At 36.0% G+C, this 17,800-nt stretch overlaps 1 protein-coding gene across 7 annotated transcripts in view; it reads left to right on the forward strand.

Moving 5' to 3' along the window:
- The window catches only part of LOC135946215 (diuretic hormone receptor-like), a 160,380-nt gene that overhangs the window by 135,801 nt on the left and 6,779 nt on the right, over positions 1 to 17,800 (forward strand). For 5 of the 7 annotated variants that reach the window (XR_010575498.1, XM_065494334.1, XM_065494337.1 and 2 more), the window contains 4 exons: positions 744 to 817; positions 3,007 to 3,144; positions 7,981 to 8,166; positions 15,189 to 15,355. Coding sequence is in view for 6 of the 7 variants with exons in the window: in XM_065494334.1 (XP_065350406.1) it covers positions 744 to 817; positions 3,007 to 3,144; positions 7,981 to 8,166; positions 15,189 to 15,355 (565 nt within the window). In the remaining variant the exon portion in view is untranslated. The remainder of the gene's footprint in view (positions 1 to 743; positions 818 to 3,006; positions 3,145 to 7,980; positions 8,167 to 15,188; positions 15,356 to 17,800) is intronic. The other 2 variants (XM_065494336.1, XM_065494340.1) reach the window with 1 other exon arrangement.

A 17,800-nucleotide genomic window follows, 5' to 3' on the forward strand; every position in this document is an offset into this window, starting at 1 on the left:
ACAGCGCTCCTTAGGTCAATTTAGGCTTTAACTGAATCCTAAGGGATGAGTTTATGTATTGGCAACAATCATTTTCCAGGCTTTTCCAGTATCATTCCTCTTTAAACCGTGTGAGAAATAATTCCTAACAAGAAGTAAAAATTGTCAACTTTTCATGAGTTTTGAGCTAGTTTAAATGGTTTTAAAGAGGATTGATGCCGCAAAATCCTCGAAAATGCTTGTTGCCAGTGCATGAACTCATCCCTTAGGATTCAGTTGAAGCCAAAATTGACCTAAATAGCTCTGTAAATTTTTGGTAATGCTTTTCAAATAGTGAGGACTGTCTTTTTTACTTAAAATCCTATTTTATTTCCCTAAAACGCTTGTTGGACAGATCTCAACGATATGAATCGAAATCTGCCAAGTAAACGTGGTCTAGCGGTGGAAACTTAAGATAAAATTAAAAAAATTGGAATTTTTACAGTATCAAGGTCCTTTTTTAATTGTTTATCGATCAACCTGCTTATTGCATGCAACAATTTAAATATTTTTATATTGTTTCCCCTGTGTCAATCCACTTTAAATCTCATTTTGCGAGTTACATTGAACATTGTTCTCGCAGACAGAAACAAAAAGTGATCCAAGATTGCAAGAAGCAATTTCAATATATATTCGCTGGTGTAAAAGTTTTGATTAAAGTGGAACGACGGTAGTTTACATTGTATGTGTGCTATGGTGTGACATGCGAATTGTTCTGGTTGCAGGCACCCCGATGCTGATAGTCCTGATTTGGGCTCTAGTCAAGACATTCGCCACGACGTCGCCGTCCGACATGCAGGTTGGTAGACGCGCCATTTTAGCGCCCCCTTTCCTCTGCACCTGACTCAGAGAAAATAAAAAATAACCAACCAACCAACTTTGTGCCACTCGAGCAGTTTCCGTTTCACTGTACATAAAATTTTTACGCGCGCGCACACCACTTTGTCCGAGAGAGCAAAAGGCAAACTCCGTCGTCGTCGTCGCCGCTGTTGGAAACAAGGCGAAGCAGTCTTTTGAATTTTGCTCACTTGCCCGTCGCCAGCTGCAGTGATATTAATTTATAATGAGAGTCTCTGTTGGCGAGTTTTTAATTGCCTTGTTTCTTCCGCGCTCTCTTGTCTCTTTCTCTCGAAGCAGAATAAGCGCAATTTTGTTTCCTCGGGCTGCAGGACTCGTAGGAAACGGAAAAATATTGTGAGAGAATGTTATGACGGCCTAAATTTAGCTCCAAGTTTTTGTCTCTCTCTCCTGTTAAATTTTTTTAAGATCAAAATGTCAAATTCTTTTTTTATAAAATATTATTGTGTTAAATTAGTAGGACAATTTATTTCTCCCATTCACGAAGATTTCCTGCTGCTGCGTATATTTATTTATTAATTTTTGGATATAAAGTGGGCAGCTACAAAATGTGTTTATTAATAAATTTGAATTTTATCGCACTATATCGGGAGAGCAATCATTTGGTGATTTTCTACATATTTTAATTTCGCACATTGGTTTTTGTTGCTCAAGAATGCCATCCTTTTAAGCGTGCGTATATCATTATATAATTAATTTAATTTCTTTAATGATTTTTAATTTTTTTTGTTAATTATTAAAATAAAAAACAGTAGTTTTTGTAACTGTCACATTAAATTTCTAACAAAATATACAGGTCAACACAAAATTTTGGCTCTTTCGAGCTTAAGGTCATTACAGGTCGTTTTCTAAAAATTCCTGGTGATTTTCCTGCCTTTTAAAATATTGTCATTTTTTTTAAAAAATCTATGCAGCCTCTGGAAAGTAGTCCTAGGACTTCTGTGATAATTTCTGAGCAGTTTCCTCCTTTTCTTGAGAGAAAACTCCTTTTAAAACCAAATGAAATCGGAATTTTTTATTATTTTTGCCAATCCTAATAAATTAAATCTTGGTTTCTACGCGTCAGAATAGTGAAAACTGCACATCTATGCTCTTCTTGACCTAATTTGAAGAGCTGAATGGTTTGGGATGAGCTCATTACCCACCACTTACAACCTTCTGCCTAAAATATTATTTTATTAATTTTTCAAATTTGTTAGGTGTATATTTAGACTTGCCTATCCCTCACACCCAGGGCTGGGCATGTTTTCCTCAGATCCGGTTATTTTGCAGCTAGTTTCTAACACTAAAACTGTCTAGTTTCCCCTCAACAAAATTTTTTATTTTAAATGCATATATAAACCAGATTCAAAGTTGTTAGGATAACATGACTTAGATTGAATTTAATTTCTCCCGGTTTATTTTAATAAAATTGTCCACTGTTAATTCTTGCTCTCTTTCAAAATTGTATGAGGAAAAATTATAACAAAATTTATTTAAAATTAAAATGTTATTTAAAAATCAATTTAAAATAATAAACGTTGCGAACCCCAGATTTTCAGTTAAACATGGATAATGATGGAAAAACTGGACGATTTCGAGTTTCTAAAATTAAAAAAAACACTCCACTGCAAGTTCGATAAGCTCCCCGGGATCACGTCACAGTGCAAAAGGAATAAAAAATGCCTACTACCAGTGCTTTTTATACTTTTTTTGTAATTTTCGTAGTGCAAGAAAAAAACACAAAAGTCCTATCTATTTTTAACTAAAGCATGTTACGCAAAAAGGACATTGTCCAGCCCATATAGGAAAATTATTGAAATGCACAGTTCCAAGAACTAAATATGCACATAATGAACTGTATCTATTTGCGCAGTGGAAACAAAAAATATGCAATTTCCCTGCTGAATATCGAGTGCCAACCGGCATTGAATTTGGAATATACTAACGGCAAGCGTGTGCCCATTTTACCTTTGAGAGCAAAGAGACGTGCATATGCGCTGGACTAAATTGCACCGCTCTCGGGCACAATACTAAAATAAAAAAGCCGGTCGGCGGCGCACAAAGCGCGCGCGCTTTTCCTTGTTCCAAGCTCGAGTGTTTTGCACCACGGCGCAATTTCCTGCTATAAACTGTCGGGTGTATTTGCAGGGCGGCGCCGCGGGCCCGATGGTGGACATCGTGCAGCACTGTCCGTGGATGGCGCCGCACAACTACGACTGGATCTACCAGGGACCCGCCGTCGCCGTCCTCTGCGTCAACGTCATCTTTTTGTCCATGATCATGTGGGTGAGTTATCCAGTTTCTTTCTTTATTATTGCAGTTGCAAACTTTTTCTCGAATAAAGCAGGTAGGTGTGTGTGATTTATTTGTTTGTCGCTCGTGATCGGATGGCAAAGAGGGAAAATTCATTCTTAAAAAAGTTTTATTTTGCTTGCATAACAAGAGGAGAAAATTTTGCTTCATTTTCTTGTTTGGCATTATTTTATTTTTGAAATCTCATTTTAAAACTTGATGTATTTATTCAATTTGTGTTTCCTTATCCTATTTTGAATTAATTTTTACCTTTATAGATTTAAAGAAACTTAAGAAAGGTTTCCCTCTATTTCACGATTAGAGATTAATAAAATTATCATTTTACATAAATCAAATGGGGAGAGAATTGACCAGTTGCATAAACCCTAAGTGTTCGAAGCCGCCAACAGATGGCGCCACCGTAGACTTTCGCTTTTAAGGCACTTCCGCTGCGATTTCAGACTCAATCTAGCTACTGTTCATTCTTCAATTAATTTGCTATTTTTTGACGTTCTGAAAACCAAAATCGGTTCAGCCAATCGCCGTAGAATCGTGAAAAACTATTTTTTGAAATAGAAAAATCTTTTCCAACGTTTCTACGGCGAATGGCTGAACCGATTTTGGTTTTCAGCACGTCAAAAAAAAAGTAAATTAATTAAAGAATGCAAAATAGCTAGATTGAGTCTGAAATCGCAGCGGAAATGCCTTAAAACCGCTTAAAACAAAATTTTTTTTAAAAAAGTCTGTGGTTGCGCCATCTGTTGGCGGCTTTGAACACTAAGAGTTTATGCAACTGGTGAATTGTGTTGATTTTACTGGAACGTTACTTCAATGGTCTCAGAAATGATAACATTTAATTAAGACAAAATCGTAAGCTATAAAAAATTATTTTTAACTGTTTCAACTGTCACTGGATAAAATTTTTATTGTGGAGTGGAATAAGTATTTTTTAAAAAGGTAAAAAACAAAATAAAAATATTGTAGCAAATATATTTAAGTACTTTTTGTCAACATATAATATTTTTTAATATTAGATAATACAATTTATTTTATTTCTAAAACTTATATTAAAATTGTTAAATCAATTACTTGGGTTTATTAAAGAAAATTTTTATCTGGCATTGCATTTTGTTTTTAAAATTGACAATTCTTGCATTTTATTTATTGTTGATTGTTCAAAGTTAAATTTTATTTAAAAGTAGGATTCAGATACAATAAAAACTCATTTTAATTATAAAATTGTTCAATACATTTTGTTAAATGTCCCGTATCAAATTAGATTCCTTTATATATCTTTAATTTGTAATTTAAATAGTATATAACCAACAAATAAAAAACTATTTGTTGAAAAGATGCCTGAGAATGAAAATAATCTGTACAACATTCTGATCTTTCCCGACAGTTTAAGGTACTCAATATATTGGTTTTACGAGCATCATTGTTTAAAGAAATTATATGTAAGCAGAAGCACGATTAAAAATAAAGTATATTGAAAATTCCCGGATTTTTGCAAATGAGAGATTTCTAAAATTGCAAGAAAATGTTCGGCCGCGCTTCAAAGAGAGAAAATTCAATTAGCAAAATTTTTTGCCCTTGCCTCCCCCGCGTCCTCCTCCAAGCCGCACAAGCTGGCTGGCTGGCTTTTAAATACGAACTGACATATAGTGGGCACATAAACCCTTTTAGCAGGTTTAAAGAGAATTTGTTTAAATTCAGTGACGTCTGTCCGCCCGCCCGCCCGCCCGTGCGTCCGACCGGCAAAACCCACCGTGCACCTAATGCTCTTTTTTCCTCAGCGGCGGTGGCGGCTTTTCTGCCTGCCTTTGGTTTCAATGGACGCATTTTCCGCATTTTCATTTCCGAACCGTGTAAACAGCAAAGAGAATTTCCACTTTGCGTTCGTTATCATATGCGTAATTTCGTTTCTGCGGCTCGAGTTACGCGCGTGCTGCGGCAATAAATTAAAACAGCAGTTAGGTAAATATAACAGTAATTTAACGCTTCACATTGATGAAATTCGCTTTTATACTCGTTGCGACACAAAAATCAACTCCAGCTGCGAGTGAATTAATTTATGTCTCGTTGCTTTGTGCGAATTTTCGGAACTGGATGGAAATAAATAACAATTCCCAGACGTGCTTTCGAAATTTGATAACAAATGATGGCATTTATCCTTTTCCTGCAATCAAATTAGGAAAAAAAATTCAATCGCGTGAACTACAGCAAAAATTGCAAAATTTGAAGTGCCATTGGAAGTTTCGTAATCGATTGTAAATTTTTGGCACATTTTATTGGGTGGATAAGTTCATTGTGACGTCATCCCTGCTCAGGGTGGCCGAAAGTACAATTTCAACAGTGTTGTTTTTTTCCTTTGTTGCCTAACTGTGCTGTTTTTAAACAAAAAAACCATAGGGCAACAGAAAGTGAAATGTCCTGAACGTCTGATGACGTCACGATGCACTGACCACTCTCTTTATCAAGCGCTTAAACGTCTATAACGCGGCACTCGGTTCCCAAAATTCCAACAGAAGTCAATTTTTTAAATTTAAATTCGACATCAAAGCCAATTCAAAATTTTCAACACTAGGATTGAGGAAAAACCAGGCGTACCAACACAAAAACCAAGATGGTGGCCAGAGCATTGTGACGTCATCAGTTTTACAAGCCAAATTGTAAATTTATATTCTAAGCTATTAAAGATTAGGTTTCACCTCGCGTATTTTGTAAAATTAATGTAAAAAACCTGTGCAAAACCAAATTAGTACACCAGAAAAGTCTAAATATTACGGATATTTATCTTGAAAATAAATAAATTAAATCATGAATCAGTACGATCGCTCACATATTTTCTGGTTATGGAAGTACCAATTTCTCCCGTTCTCTTTAGATGTATATTTTTCCCTAGAACAACAGGAAACATTTTTTATTTATATCTCTTTATTTCCTGCTCTTTTTTATTATTTTATTCTAAAACAGGCGAGTCAATTACACCACAGGAGTTGTCAATTATAATGTTTGTTTGCTCCACGCTTTGACACACTCAGCACTGCTCATTTGCATGTAACTAAGCTTGATTTGCATATTATTTAAATCACCTGCGATGGGCAATTTCGCAACGCAGCAGTGCGAATTGCGAATTATACAAAAACACAGGTGAGGTGTAGCAGCAGACTGTCGATCATTTCGTCCGTGCACAATTTTTTTAGCAGCAGCAGCAGCGGTGGCGGGGTTTATTCCATTTTTGAGGCGTCAAAAAGTGCAAACGCAGACCCTGGGCAGTCATTCAAGCGCGTCAGCCTGCCGCATTTCATATAAAATTGCGTTCGGCCGACTCACTTCTCTGTTTTGCACGCTCCACCGACCAACAATATATTATGGAATCGAGCCGCACACACACACACATTGCTGCTCAAATATCCATCCTTTGTTTCTCATCTGCGCTGAATCGGAGGGAAATGACTGCTGCCACTCTCTCTCTCTCCCTGCGAGTGAGGAGGCAAGTGTTTCTCTGAACTCACAGTCAGCCAAGTGAGTCGTCGCTGCTCCCAAATAACTTTTCATTTCAAGTTTCTGTACGTGCCGATCGAGCCAATGAATGCCCACCAAATTTATTCTCCGCGTATCCCGGAATGAACTATTTCAAAGGAAGTGAAAGGTTCGCTTGATCATTTCGTGTTCCTGGGAAAATGGACGGCTTCGTAAAGAATATCAAATCAATAAATTGATTTTTTGAGAGAAAATTAGTAATTAAAATTGCTATTTTGACTTAAAAACTCACTGAAATAACATTTTTGTATGTTCCAATCGATTCCTGAGGGTAGAAATAGGTGGAATTAATAATTATTTCGATCTAAGATTGTTTTGTGATGTCTGAAAATAGGCGCAAAGCAAAACGACCGTTGCTTTGGCGCGCAAAACGTTTGAACCTTTTGGTCGCAACTGCGCATGCGTCGCCCCTCTGACGTCACAGCCATGATTCGTGCTTGTCATTGGCAGCTGAGAGAGTTGTGACGTCAGAGGAATGACGCTTGCGCAGTTATTCAAAGTTTCAAACGTGTTGCGCGCCAAAGCAACGTGCGTTTTGCTTTGCGCCTATTTTCACACGTCACAAAACAATTTCAGATCGAAATAATCATTTATCCCACCTATTTCAACCCTCAGGAATCGATTGAAACATACGAAAACGTGGTTTCAATGGCTCTTTAAATGGTTTAAAATTTTAAATTAATATTTAGGTGAAACTAGGACAGAGGAGTATAATAAATCTTGGGGAAATAATTTGTCTCGTGTCATCATAGCTTATTTAGATACCTTTTTTTCATAAAGATTCCCCTTGGAAAAATAAATCACAATTCCCAAGAGGGAGGCAGTGCTTGGCCAATTTAAACACGGAGATGTTCTTTAAAATTTATGGTCCACCTGAGGAATTGACTCGATCCTCAAGAGATCGTAACTTGAAAAGCGTTAAATAGATTTTCCTGGATTTCGAAGCCATTATTTACCTTTAAAAATACAAATATATTGGAACGTCTTCCTCTGGTGTCGTGCAGAAGATAATAAAATCTATAAACCTAAATAGCGACGAATCAGAAGAGAAATCGATTCTCGCCACGGCGGGAGCAGGTGGCGTGAGGAGGAAGCGAAAGATTGGCTGCGCGTGTGTGGGTTTATCTCGCCCGGAAAGAGGTGATACGAAAATTCCACCCCCCGGGGGTGTGTGTACTGTGTGTATGTGCGTGTTGTGTGTCTCCCGAGGCAAAAGTTAGATTTGCGCAACGCTGCGTTTTATCTTTATTCAGTGGAAATAACGTTCTGTTTAAATGTTTGCAGGTGCTGATCACGAAACTGCGCTCGGCCAACTCTGTGGAGACGCAGCAGTACCGCAAAGCGACCAAGGCGCTGGTGGTGCTCATCCCGCTGCTCGGAGTCACTTACATCCTCATGATCGCCGGACCCAGCGAGGGGCTCTCGGCCGCCATCTACGCCTACGTCAGGGCCATCATGCTCTCCACCCAGGTGAATATACACACACACCACATTTCCCGACTCAAACAGTGGAAAAGGGATGCCGGGAAACGGAGATATTTACACTTGAAGGCACTTGTCTGTACTAAAAAACAATGGACTGTAGGCAGTCGGACAGTTATTTCTGTTCTCACTTCGTTGCGTTTTCAAAATGGCGTTTTTTTCATGAATTTGTTAATTTTTAACAGCACATATTTTTGTATTTACAAACTCAACAGGGTCAGGAATTTGAATTATTTATTAAATAACCTACTGAAACCACATTTTTGTGTATTCCAATCGATTCCTGAGGGTCGAAATAGTGTGGATTAATAATTATTTCTATCCAAAATGGTTTTGTGACGTGTGAAAATAGGCGCAAAGCAAAACACACGTTGCTTTGGCGCGCATAGCGTTTGAATCTTTTATTTGCTACTGCGCATGCGTCCCCCGTCTGACGTCACAGCTATGCTTCGTGCTTGCCATTGGCAGCTGAGAAAGCTGTGACGTCAGAGGGGGACGCTTGCGCAGTAGCGACCAAAAGATTCAAACGTTTGCGCGCCAAAGCAACGTGCGCTTTGTTTTAAGCTTCTTCTCGCACGTCACAAAAAGTTTTTCGGTCGATTTTAGCCGATTTAAAGACTCTTCTGGATCGTTTTGATAGTTTTATAATTATTTTATAAGTTTTGGTGCATCAAATTGCATGATTTGTGCGCTCATTTAATGTTCCAACGGCGCTTGAAAGCTTGGAAAATATGATCAAGCGTAAAAAATTCCATTCACGTATTTTTTTATTATGCAAAAAGCTGCTGTTTTTATTTTTAAAATTTTTTATTATCTCTTCAAAATGCTTAGAAAAATCAGTTTTGGAAAAGACACAAATTTTCAAACTCTTGTGACGAAATTTTACAAGTAAATTCACCAGTTGCATAAACCCTGAGTGCTCGAAGCCGCCAACAGATGGCGCCACCGTAGACTTTCGATTTTAAGACTTCCGCTGTGATTTCAGACTCAATCTAGCTACTGTGCATTCTTCAATTAATTTGCTATTTTTTGACGTGCTGAAAACCAAAATCGGTTCAGCCAATCGCAGTAGAATCGTGAAAAACTATTTTTTGAAATAAAAAAATATTTTCCAACGTTTCTACGGCGAATGGCTGAACCGATTTTGGTTTTCATCACGTCAAAAAAAAGCAAAATAGCTAGATTGAGTCTGAAATCGCAGCGGAAATGCCTTAAAACCGCTTAAAACAAATTTTTTAAAGAAAGTCTGTGGTTGCGCCATCTGTTTGCGGCTTTAATAACTAAGGGTTTATGCAACTGGTCAATTAACCAGCTTTTAATTGAAAAAAATCTAGAGAATTCAATTTATTAGTTTCCTTTATTAAATGTAATCCAAGAAAATCATTGGCTCTCGTTATATACTCATCAACCTAATCCCCCGAATTGAAATTATATATTTATCTCACATAAGCAGAGCTCGACGCTCCCTCTCTCGCTTTTCAATCCTCTCAAGGGCTGTCCTAAACAGTTTTGACGAATCTAACTAAACCATACTTGGAAATAGACTGATCTTCTCCGGGGCAATTACGCCAACACGGCGGTGGAAACACGCGCGGTTTGTTCACTACCGCGCGCACCAGCACACGCAAAACTTTTAATTGAGTTCGTCTGTGGTGCTGCCCGCGCCGATTAATAATCGCTTCTGCCGGGCGCGTGGGCACGTTAGCGCCGCGAGTTAATACAGAATTAATTGTTTTGTTGCGTATGAGCCGCCCACTGAAAGGGCAAATTTAGTAACTAGTAACTGTGCCCAAATTACATTAGCGCACAGCAGGGATAAATTTGATTTTAAACGAGAGAGTTTAAAATTTATATTTTCTATGATAAAGAGGAATGATTGCGATTTTTTATTTGAAACATGAAAAGCTAACCCTAGAAAACGACAAATTTGTTCATATACTTCTGACCAAACGTGGCTCAAAATCCAGTTTTTCGAATTTTATCGGTTACGCCCTCTTTTTTTAGCAAAGGAAATTAATTGCTTCCGGGGTGAGAACAATTATGAAAATTTCATAGTGAGAAGATAAAAAATAGTACTTTTCAGTCTTGAAAGTTAGTTTTAATTGCAGATTTTCGAAAGGGGTCTGTGTTTGGCCTAATTAAAATTCACCAGTTGACAGTAGCGTCAAAAACTGCCTATATCCTGAAAGCTGATTAAATTTGCAATTTTTTCCTATGGAACAAATTTAATCTTTCTCAAATCTACTATTTTCGCACAAAATTTGTTTGGAAATTTCAACTAGTCGTTAGAAAACCTTTAAAATTATTTTGGAAAAACCAAAATACCCAAAAAAGTTCATTTATTTTGCTAAATCTTCTTAAAAACACAAAGGTATATCTTTAATCCTTGATGACTAAAATTCTACTTTGAGAAAAATAAAATTAATTTGTTATTATATTTTAATTTAAAATTAAATTACATTTCAGTTTAATAAAATTTAATTTCCGCGTTTTTATTTTTAGAAATAAACAGATAAATTAATTAAACAAATTTATATATATGCAAATAATGCAAAATCTATGAGTCACATCAGTCTCTGCTAAATTAAAATAATTTTAATTAAGCAGACTTATGTGTCTAAATTTTTTTTGGATCTAACAATGAGAAAACAAATATAATTCTATGATTATTGAGAACTGGTGTGGTCCAGATTTTCCCGACTGACATTTTTACAAGATTTGCTTATCATGGTTAATATGGTTATCACTTTGCTTTCTGTAACAATGCAATTTTCTATTATGAACCTAATATTGATTGTAGATGTCAATTCTGTGGCGAGACATGTGAAAAATGTCATATTCAACCGTGTACGGCAAGAAAATGGAAAGTGTTGCACGCATACAGTATGCGTTTAATAAAATCAATAATTAATATATGCAAATGCGGCTGGACAGTCCTGCTAAGTGAAACAAAAATTTGTGTTTAGAATTCTTCAATTATCCTTACCCAATCTCCATTACTTTAATGAGAATTTTTAATTAAAACATAAAAATTGGTAAAATTGTCACAGATTTTCCCGTCTGAAACACGTTGCTGGGTGTGATTTTTCCGTATTACCCAAATGGAAAAATCAGAGGGACAAGATGAAGTGGCGCGGAACGTGCATACGCAATTTTCACACCTTTTGCTAATATGTATTTTTAATGGTCTCTTACGATACAGCAGCATTATCTTTTTAGTTAAAATTAAATTACATTTTAGTTTAATGAAATTAGATTTCCACAGCTTTAAAAGAGCTCCGCGATTTCGTTCGCTTTTTTTAATAAATAAATGTTTAATCAATTGAAATATTTAAAATTTATATTTCGAAATGCGGCTGGACTGTCTTTCTTAGTGAAAAAATTTATTTAAAATTATCGCTATGCAATATCCATTATTTTAATGAGATTTTTTAATTATAACATAAAAATTGGTAAAATTGTCACAGATTTTCCCGTCTGAAACACGTTGCTGGGTGTGATTTTTCCGTATTACCCAAATGGAAAAATCAGAGGGACAAGATGAAGTGTTGCGGAACGTGCATACGCAATTTTCACACCTTTTGCTAATAGGTATTTTTAATGGTCTCTTACGCTACAGCAGCAGCAAAATTCTACTTCGAGGAGCATAGGATCAACTCAATATTATCTTTTTCATTAAAATTAAATTACATTTTAGTTTAATGAAATTGGAATTCCACAGTTTTAAAAGAGCTCTGCTCTATTTTTTAGAAATAAATTAATTTTTAATCAATTAAAAAAATTTAAAATTTATATTTCGAAATGCGGCTGGACTGTCTTTCTTGGTGAAACAAATTTATTTAAGATTATCGTTATGCAACGTCCATTATTTTAATTATAACATAAAAATTGGTAAAATTGAGAGCTTTTCCCGTCCGAAACACGTTGCTGGCTGTGATTTTTCCGTATTACCCGAATGGAAAAATCGGAGGGACAAGATGAAGTGGTGCGGAATGTGCATACGCAATTTTCCCTCCTTGCTAATGTCTAATATGTATTTTTAATGGTCTCTTACGCTACAGCAGCAGCAATAATGGGTTTGGCAACCTCGTTTCTGCTCGGTCGCCCTTTTCCAGCCGAGCTGCTGATTTTCTTGACGCGCTTGGATTAAACGCGCAATCCAGCCGTCACACCGCGATCAAGTGCGTGAATTTATTTCGTGCTGTAAATCATCCGGAAAATCCGCCGCCGCACGCGCGGCAGCGGCACATGATGCATGCAAAATAATAGTGGGCCGCGCGCGGTGACGGTGACACACCGGCAATGCGGTCGGATTTTATCTGTGACGCGATATTTTTGCACTTTTTCACCAGTGCTCTGGCGTTTTATCAACAGATGAACAGAGCAGACAAAAAAACGACTGTCTGTGCATGAGGCTTTGTCTAAACTCTAAACGCGGCGCGCTTGGGGATTTAATTTTTTGTTTCACTCTGCCAGAGTGCTAACTACAAATGGAACTCATTCTGCTGATGCAATAATGTGGAATTGCGCGCCACCTGCACAGATTTCCACAGGGATTGCTTCTCGGGAAATGGAGATTGCTTGCTAATTTCTTTTTTAAATAAAGATACGCAACATTTTTCCATACAAAAGCTTCAAGAAAATGCCTTCTTCACTTTTTAAATCGAGCAGTTCCTAATTTTCAAACATAGAAGTTTTATAAGTCTGGTGAATATTCAAAATCACCCGTTTTATTATTAGGGTTGTAAATTTATCCCTTAAAGAGGAATGATACTGGAAAAGCCTGGAAAATGCTTGTTGGCAATGCATAAACTCGTCCCTTAGGATTCAGTTGAAGCCTAAATTGTAATTTTTTGAGAAAATTGGCTGGAAAGTTAGCGTGCTTTTCAAATGGTAATGGCTGTCTCCATACTTGAAATCCGATTTAATTTCAAAACCAAGAGTTTGCCCAATAAGTGGCATACACAATTGGACAAGATCTCAACGAGAGGAATCGAAATCTGCCAAGAAAATGAGCTCAGGCGCTGGATATTTTAGAGAAAATTTAAATTTTTACTGCAGCAAGGTCCGTTTTTTATACTGTTGCAGATTTTAGAACAAATTTGTTTATTGCCTGCAACAATTCAAATTAATTTCAATTGTCGCCCAGTGTTGGTCCACATTAAAGAGGAATGATACTTCAAAAGCCTTGAAAATGCTTGTTGCCAATGCATAAACTCGTCCCTTAGGATTCAGTTAAAGCCTAAATTGTTATTTTTTGAGAAAATTGGCTGGAAAGTTAGCGTGCTTTTCAAACGGTAATGGCTGTCTCCTTACTTGAAATCCGATTTAATTTCAAAACCAAGAGTTTCCCCAATAAGTGGCATACACAATTGGACAAGATCTCGACGAGAGGAATCTGAATATGTCAAGAAAATGTTTACAAGCACTCTAAATTTTGGAGAAAATTGGCAAAATTTGAATTTTTTATGTAGGAAGGTCCTTTTTTTATTATTGCACATTGTTGAACAAATTGTTTATCGGTCAATTGTTTATGGCATCCATCAATTCAAATAATTTTCAATTGTTGCCCAGTATCATTCCACTTGAAATGAGCACAACTTATGCAATTTAAACCTTATAAAAATCTTCTAAATAAAATCATCTTAGCACAGTCGATATCCATGTGCAAAACGGCTTAAAATCCGAGCAAAAAGTTAATTCTTCTTTATTTCAGCGTCGAACTTTTTCCAAATTTTAAATATTTTAGAGATAATTTCCATTTGCAAAAATTATTTATGTTTGAAGAAGGAAAAAAATAAATGTTAGAACTTCACCGGTTGAAAACTTTGGCTGTTAATTCAGACGGTCAACTGTTTTTGTTTTTTAGCTTCCAATCAATCTGGGATTATCAAATTAGCACGAATCATGCAATTTAAAACAATTTGAGCCTTCCTGAAGACCATCTACAGTAAAGCTGTCAAAACAGTATCAAAATCGGCAAAAATCCAATGATTAAAATTTATTTTGATCAGTTTTCCAGTCAAAACAGATTTTTTCACATGCGAGAGAAGATTAAGTGTCCTTGTTTCTTGTTTACAAAATTACAGATATGCTCAAAATTTAACGTGTTAATAATAAATTAAAGTTAAAAAATAAAGATTAAACTTTAAGATAAATAACACTACAAAAAGACTAAATCCTGCTGCTGTGCATCTTGTTTCTAGAAATATTTCTCTAGACTTGTTGAAAACAGAAATCAGTCCAGCCATTCGCCGCAGAAACGTTGATGTTTCAAAAAATACTTTTTCCTGATTGGCTTCGCCGATTTTGGTTTTCAGCACGTCAAAAGAAAAAATATTAAGAGAAGAATGCACAGCAGCAGGATTGAGTCTGAAACCAGCAGCGCAAGTGCCTTAAAATTAATTTTTTTGTAAAAGTATATGGTGGCGCCATCTGTTGGCGGCTTCGAACAAAGGCTAAAATCGTCAAAATCGGCTCAGAAATGATCTAGAACCGGAAAAAATAGTTTATAAATGACTATTTAAAAAATCACAGCTGTCCAGTCGTTCATCTTTATTCAATTTTAAAATATATGAGTTAACAAAAGTCAGATTTTTGCCTTCAACAAAGTAAACTCCTAAGAAAATAGATACAGATCATGTCAAAACGGTCAAAAATGCCATTTTAACCCTAATTTACTCTAAAATTGCATCAGGCATTAATTATATACCATAGAGAAAATTTTTGTTATTAAAAAAATCCAACTGAAATAAATTTTTCGAGAGAGCTAAAATAAAATCAAACCTCAAAAATATTTTTTGTATGAAAATTATCCAACGAGGAATGAAAATAGTAAAATAAGATCCTAAAAGCTGAAAGAAAATCACACAAAGTGCAAAAATAGGTTGGCGAAAAGCGGCCGCAGGCCGCTCGCTGATCCGATTTGCAGAGAATGCGTGGGTTCTCTCTCTAAGATATCGCGAGCAGAGTCGATAAATATATAATATTTATGTGTGTGTGTGTTGCAGGGCTTCACCGTGTCCCTGTTCTACTGCTTCCTGAACACGGAGGTGCAGAACACCCTGAGGCACCACTGGCAGCGCTGGCAGACGGCCAGGTCGATCAACGGCACAGGAGCCGCTCGGAGGTACTTCAGCAAAGATTGGTCCCCAAAGTCCCGCACGGAAAGCATCCGGTAAGCTCCTCCAGAGGCGGCCCCTGCATGCTCGATCGCTGTCCGGCAACCGGCGCGACTCCACTGCAACCCGGGACGCATATTCGCACGCACAAAAGCCAATTCACTTTCTCTCTCACACACGCAAATAATAATAATATTTTGACTCACTCTTTCTCGACTGACTCACTCTCGCATCGTAACCGCTTGACTGGTCTCAGGTATTTTTTTTCTGTTATTCCAGAAAAATCATATTTTAAAACCTCTTAAAGAAAAAAGTATTTGTAAAAGAAAAAATGTATTTGAAATAACTAAAGTACATTCAAAGCGAGATGAACCTCAATGATTATTACAATTTATCCCGAACTCAGCTCTGGCATTAAATTTATATAAAAAAATGAAATTACGATTACAAAAAATTATAAAAGTTAAAGTTCAATTTTTTTCTTGGGTAAAAAAATTAGCTAAATTCAATAAAATGTATGAAATATTTGAAACAATTTAAACCAATAATTGAAAAACCCTTTGAAACTGCATTTTCATACGTTCCAATCGATTCCTAAGGATCGAAATAGGTGCAGTAAATAATTTTCCCGATCAAAAAATGATTTGTGACATTCGAGCAGAGGCGCAAAGCAAAACGCACGTTGCTTTGGCGCGCAAAACGTTTGAATATGTTTGTCGCTACTGCGCAGGCGCCACCCTTCTGACGTCACAGCCCTCTCAGCTGCCAATTCCAAGCCCGAAGCATGGCTGTGACGTCAGAGGGGAGACGCATGCGCAGTAGCGACCAAAAGATTCGAACGTTTTGCGCGCCAAAACAACGTGCGTTTTACTTAGCGCCTCTGCTTTCACGCCAAAAAACGTTTTTCGACCGGAAGAAATATTTTTCCCACCTCTTTCGTACCGCTAACACCGATTGGAACTTGTGAAAAATTGATTTCAGGGGGTCTTGAAATTCTTTTTTAAATTTTTAAACTTGTAAATTTAAAAAATGCATTTTATACAATTAGGCATGCTAGTGAAAACATTTTCACTTAGCTTAAAATAGAAACAAATTTAGGGTAAGGTCTGTTTGTTCTCGTTTCTAACTAAAATCTAAAAAAATTAAGATATGAAAAGTCTCAATTTCTTAAAATAAAATTACAAGCTTACCAAAGGCCTTTGGGAACTTTTGATTCAGGATTTTATGCTCGAAATTACACTTTTTTAAGCAAAACACTACCCAAGCTAATTTTTGGGGTGTGAAAGTCTATCTTTTGAACAGAAAATAAATTTTTCTTTGATTTTATGTGTTCATTTTGGAATAAAAAAGTAATCACAACTCTCCACCCTGTTGAGATTTACTGAAATGACGTAAAAATAAACAAAATCAGATAATTCTTGGAGATGACAATATTTCTTTTCTAGTACTATCAGAAATAGAAAATAAAAATAATTAATAAATATAAAATCACAACCTATTTATAGGCACTCATTAAATTTTGATTATTTATTACATTATTCGTAGTCATGAATGGGTGCAAATTTAAATAATACTTCATCTATAAGGCTAAATTTAACTTAAAAAAATTTATGGCATCTTCTGCACTGCTTAAAAACTCTGAATGTTCAAAAATAATAAAATATATTCTATAAACACATAAACTATATAAGAGATATTTTTATTTATTTTAATGTTTTAGAGGTGACAAAAGTTGTAAATATTTTTTTGTTATCTTAAAAAAAGCTACTAATTTTCTTGTAAGCATTCTCTGTTTGAACTTTATTCAAAAGATCTGAGACCACTCAACGTCGATGGCAAGAATCACATTACAATTATTTCCATATTTCACAAACGTGCGGCGGTGAGCGAAGTTGGTTCGCGAGGTCCTAGAGATTAATAAAAAAAATAACCATTACGCGCACCCGGTGGCGAACAAAGATCATTAGAGTCGCTGGTGGCGCCGAGGTGTTCCCCGCTTGCTTGAGTGCTTACTGATGCTTTTTGCCTCGCATGCCGGCCCACATTAACCTTTTTTGCATCTTAATCAGCATCACAATCAGACACACAGCACTGCCTCTGACAGCATTCTACTGCACTTTTTTGGCGTGATTGCAAAAACCAGCAAAAAAACGCTTTAAAGGATTTGGAAAGAAATAAGCACTGAAAATTTTACTTCAACTCTGAAAAAATTAATAATTATATAGATAGTTATTAAAATTATTTAGGTTTTTTTAATTATTAATACAACTTAATTTGAATTTTATTTATATAGCACTTATTAAAGGTTTTAAAGTTGTTAACTGTAGTCTAAAATCGATACTTTTAAATTACAAATTAAATCAAAACCTTGGATAATTTCAGAAAAATGTCACAAAGACAATTTTGACGAGAATTGTATTAATTTTAATGTGATAATTAATTAAAAAACACTGAACTTTAAGAAAGTTAATATCCCAAACCACAAAAATGATTTATTATTA

The sequence above is a fragment of the Cloeon dipterum genome, chromosome X, assembly GCF_949628265.1.
Source record: "Cloeon dipterum chromosome X, ieCloDipt1.1, whole genome shotgun sequence".
NCBI lineage: Eukaryota > Metazoa > Arthropoda > Insecta > Ephemeroptera > Baetidae > Cloeon > Cloeon dipterum.